This window comes from Canis lupus, chromosome 25 (genome assembly GCF_003254725.2).
Source record: "Canis lupus dingo isolate Sandy chromosome 25, ASM325472v2, whole genome shotgun sequence".
NCBI lineage: Eukaryota > Metazoa > Chordata > Mammalia > Carnivora > Canidae > Canis > Canis lupus.
In genome coordinates this window covers 37,566-42,764 of record NC_064267.1, presented here as the reverse complement: position 1 = coordinate 42,764, position 5,199 = coordinate 37,566, and the positions used below count along the sequence as shown (strand labels likewise).

The window sequence follows — 5,199 nt, the reverse complement described above, 5'->3', positions numbered from 1 at the left end:
TACATGAAAAGTCCGTTTACTGCAGAGAATCATTTCACAAGGCAGCCAAACTGGGTTTAGAGAGCAAAATTCGCCTATTTTTTAAATTTATTTTTTATGTGAAATATTACTTATAATTCAGTTTATTAATAAATATTGTTTTTGTAAATAACTATTTAGAAAAAGGAATCCTTTCTCTGCAGTTCACTGGCTGATGTTCTGGTCAGCATGCCACTATGGTCAGCATGCCACTATGGACGGTGAACACCCACTGGGCCACAAGAGTGCATAAAAAGGCCCCTCACATGTGTACCATTTAGAAATTCTATCATACTTATTGTAAATTTAGAAATTTACAATCTTTTGCTATTAAAGTATACAAGCAGTTAGGAAATATTTAAGTTTTATGAAATACTTTTAAACTTAGAATTCTCTCCCATTTACAAATAGTTACTATTATTACTTTATAACTGCTAGTGGCAATTCAGAAAAACAATCTGGGTTTTTTATAATAGCTCTACTGCCATTCCATAAATGTTATTTTAACTCCCCATGTCTAGGAAGTTACTTAGTTTGAGATAGGGGTGTCTTAATTTGTCAGAACTTAAATAGAAGTACTGATTTTTTTTTTATATATATAGGTTTGTCTTTATTGGTGATGCTCATTCTCTTTGGAGGTCAAAAGGAATAATAATGAGGTACACATGACTTGCCATGGGACTCCACACATGCAGGGGTATAAATCTTTTATATTTTGATTTCTCTTTGTACCATTTCTGTTTAGACATAATTTGAAAGCTGGGTTGGCCCTTGTACTTTCTAATGTTAAGATAAAATACTTATAATGAATGCAGTATGGGTTTCAAGTGAGCCCTTCAGATCCTATGTGCATCCTTAAGACAGGCCTTAAGATAAAGTAAACATATATGCATTTACTTAACACAACTACTTTTGTGTATGTTGGGGGAAGGGATGGGTCTCAAGTAAAATTTCCATGAAACAATACAATCAATCCAATGATGCACTTACTTTAATTTTTTTCTATTTAATAAAAATATTTAATGCTGCCAAAAAGTATAAAAATACAGTAGGAATGGCAGTACAATACAAAGTAGCCTCTCCTAATTTATTTCTTTTACATCTTTCTACATTTCATACATGTATTAAAAAACTTAACAATACATCAAATTAGAGGGTTCTGCAGTCTTCTGCTGGTGATGCTCTTCATTCCCTGGATGTAAAGTTTACTTTGTAAACAGACAAATGTGAGGCAATCTACAGGTTTATCAAGCCTCACTTTAGTTTCCGGAGTGGGCTTCAGGTCTTGCTCTGCGCATCAATGGTTCAAAATTTATAGCTGCAGAATATTCTCAAGTCATGAATATTTAGGTGTCTGTCAATCTTGGCCTTTTCCTTTTTCGTTCAGTCTCATTTAGCCTCTGTTTCATCTGCTGCACCTTCCTTTTTTTTTTTTTTAACACTTCATTCCAACTTAACTTCATTTTAGCAGCATACACAGAGTACTGACACTTTGCAAAGGTTTTATCTCAGATCCACTAGGTATACAAGAGACAAGAAATAATTGTAGGGAGGCCTGGGTTTGTATGATTCTCTCAGAATCTCTTCTTGGATTCTTCTTTTTTAAAAGAAAAAAATTCTTCTTCTTTTTTTTTTTTTCCAGTGGTGGAGCCTAGGCTCCAGCAGGATCTGTCTGGCTTTTAACGATATGCTATGGTGCCTCTTGACTAATCACTCTTATAGCCATATTTTTATGAGAATTCATTTTTCTTTTGGGAAACACTAACAAGGATATTAAAGCTTACTTGCCTCATTATGAAATACCGACTTTTTGCTTCTATAATTACTGGGTTTTAACTGGTGTTCTCTTTACATGCTTATACTGGTGATGAGAACTCCATAGTATCTGCACATTTATAAAAGGGATTTCAAAAACTGGAATTCAGAATGTTTTTGTTTGCCCACATAGCAAATGGATTGTTATAGGAAGTCAAAAAAAGTATCAGAAATCTACCCAAAATCATACATTAGTATTCTAAATAAATGTTCATCTTATATAGTTGACCCTAAAAAATAAAAAGGACTTATTTTATACCTCCAGCTTAAATCAGGCCTACTTTACTATGACTGCACTATTTACACAGACTGTTAACTATCAAAATGGTGACAACTATCACTGTCATTGCTTGGATCTCGTCAAGTCATTGATTTTGTATGCTTCCCCTTCTAATGGAAGATCTCATGTGTTAACACCACATTTTAGCAAATTGGTTATAATACTTCAGTACTTTAATATGCGATGAATAAAGGAGAAAACTCATTTACAATAAACAAAACTATGCTGAATTACTTCAAAGACCACTTCTCACACCTGTTTTCTATCAGCATACAGAAGCCACCAATATGAAGAAAAAACATACATTAAGCATAAACTACCCTGAAGCTATATTCCGAAAGGGTTGTAACACTTAAGAACTGACGATATTAAGGCAAAAGCATTATAAAGCATTTTTTTTTTTTTTTTTTGCAAGGAGACTGTTTATTTCGAAAGGATTTTGCAATAAACATAGTGCGTGGGCTCCAGGCAGCTGTTCTATTCTTCTCCCTCATCCTCCTCCTCATAGGAGTCGATGCCCACCTCCTCGTAATCCTTCTCCAGGGCAGCCATATCCTCCCGGGCCTCAGAGAACTCCCCCTCCTCCATGCCCTCGCCCACGTACCAGTGCACAAAGGCCCTCGTGGCGTACACCAGGTCGAACTTGTGGTCCAGGCGGGCCCAGGCCTGGGCGATGGCGGTCGTGTTGCTCAGCATGCGCACGGCGCGCTGCACCTCGGCCAGGTCGCCCCCGGGCACCACGGTGGGTGGCTGGTAGTTGATCCCCACCTCGAAGCCCGTGGGGCACCAGTCCACAAACTGAATACTGCGCTTGGTCTCGATGGCGGCGATGGCGGCGTTGACGTCCTTGGGCACCGCGTCGCCCCGGTACAGCAGGCAGCAGGCCACGTACTTGCCGTGGCGGGGATCGCACTTCACCATCTGGTTGGCGGGCTCGAAGCAGGCGTTGGTGATCTCTTTTTTTTTTTTTTTTTTTTTTTTTTTTGAGTTTTTAAGAATATATTGAGTGATAGATGGCGATTACATCGGGTGATCTGAACAGACCTGCATAGGTAATAAACCACGTCACACAGGTAGAATATGCCAGTACCGACGTGTATGGCTCCCCATTTCAGTAAGACTATGTGGTTCTCTAGAGGAGGAAGAGGTGGCCTTCTCAGCTTTTTTTTTTTTTTAATTTTTTTAAAATTTATTTATGATAGTCACAGAGAGAGAGAGAGAGGCAGAGACACAGGCAGAAGGAGAAGCAGGCTCCATGCACCGGGAGCCCGACGTGGGATTCGATCCCGGGTCTCCAGGATCGCGCCCTGGGCCAAAGGCAGGCGCCAAACCGCTGCGCCACCCAGGGATCCCCTTCTCAGCTTTTTATTGGTCAAGTTCTACTAAGGCTTGTAGAATTACCTACCATCAGGTCAATGCTTCTGTCTAGAAGAGGATTCCAGTTCTGTCAGCAGAGGAAACTAGACATTAAAAATCTAAGTCAAGGTTATATATAGGATGAGTCTCAGAAAACTGAATTGTACACTTAGGAAAAAACCGTTTCAAAGAATGGAATTGTTAGGGGTCAGCCATTTTTAATGATCTCGGATGACCAAACCAGCCTTCGGAGCATTCTCTGTCCTACTTCTGACTTTACTTGTGGTGTGACCATGTTCATTATAATCTCGAAGGAGAAAAAAAAACTTGTAAAAAAAAGCAAAAACAACAAAAAAACAATCTTATTCCGAGCATTCCGGTAACTTTTTTTGTGTATGTGCTTAGCTGTACTCTAAGTAGTTGGTTTGTATGAGATGGTTAAAAAGGCCAAAGATAAAAGGTTTATTTTTTTCCTGGACCTGGTCTTTTTGGTCCCCACCTGAGCCTCATCTGGTCCTGGTGGCTCTGGGTCCCACATGGGGCTCACCTGTACCTGGTGACTGTGGTCCTCTTGTGGTCCTCACCCATACCTGGTGACTGGTATGTGAGGAGTCTGCTCCAGACTCCTGCTCTCCCTCCACCCCTCCCCACTGCACCCTCTCTCAAGTAAATCTTCTGAAAATTCACATCAAGACATGTGAGCATCTTTATCCCCTCTTCAGAGGTGCCTTCATATGTGTAATGACCATTTTAATGCCTTTCATGGACCCACCGTGAGTCCCATCAGAAACCCCTTTTCTTTGATATTATTGAAGTACAGTCAACACACAATGTTACAGTAGTTTCAGGGCTACGACTTAGTGATTTGACAATTCTGTGCATACTCAGATCTCCCCACGAGAAGTGTCATCACTATCTGTCCCCATACAAAGTTGTCACAATAGTACTGACTCTATTGCCTAGGCTGTACTTTCTAAATATCTGTGACTTATTTATTTGAGAACCAGATGCTTATAGCTCTTAATATTCTTTTTTTTAAATATTCATTTATTTATGATAGTCACTCAGGGAGAGAGAGAATGAGAGAGAGAGAGAGGCAGAGACACAGGCAGAGGGAGAAGCAGGCTCCATGCACCAGGAGCCCGACGTGGGATTTGATCCCAGGTCTCCAGGATCGCGCCCTGGGCCAAAGGCAGGCGCCAAACCGCTGCGCCACCCAGGGATCCTGCTCTTAATATTCTTCATCTATTTTGCCCATCTCCCACCGGCGGCCCCTCTGGCTATCAGTCACCATGATCCATCACATTAACAAGAGAAAGGACATGGGGCAGCGCGGGGGGCGGGGGTGCTCAGCGGTTTAGCGCCTGCCTTTGGCCCAGGGCGTGATCCTGGATTCTTAGGATTGAGTCCCAAGTCGGGTTCCCTACCTGGAGCCTGCTTCTCCCTCTGTCTATGTCTCTGACTGTGTCTCTGCCTCTCTCTGTCTCTCTTGCTCTCTCGCTCTCTCTCTCTCATGGGTAAATAAATAAAATCTTAAAAACAAAAACAAGAGAAAGGACAAAGGCATACAATCCTCTCAAGAGTTGCAGAAAAAGCATTTGACAAAATACAACATAAAAAGCATAGCGGGTTTTTAATTTTTTTTTTTTTTGGCATAGTGGGTATTGAGGAAACATATATCAACAGAATAAAGGCCGTGTAGGAAGGCCCGCAGCTGACATCATCCTCAA

General features: G+C 40.9%; 1 protein-coding gene across 1 annotated transcript; it reads right to left on the bottom strand.

Annotated features, from left to right (window-relative positions):
- Positions 1-600: 600 nt before the first annotated feature.
- Positions 601-3,118, bottom strand: LOC112670166 (tubulin alpha chain-like; the record flags this gene model as incomplete). Its single annotated transcript, XM_025463829.3, has 1 exon — positions 601-3,118. A coding segment is annotated over one exon (528 nt), but the record flags the coding sequence as incomplete, so codon positions are not given.
- Between the last annotated feature and the right edge of the window lie 2,081 nt (positions 3,119-5,199).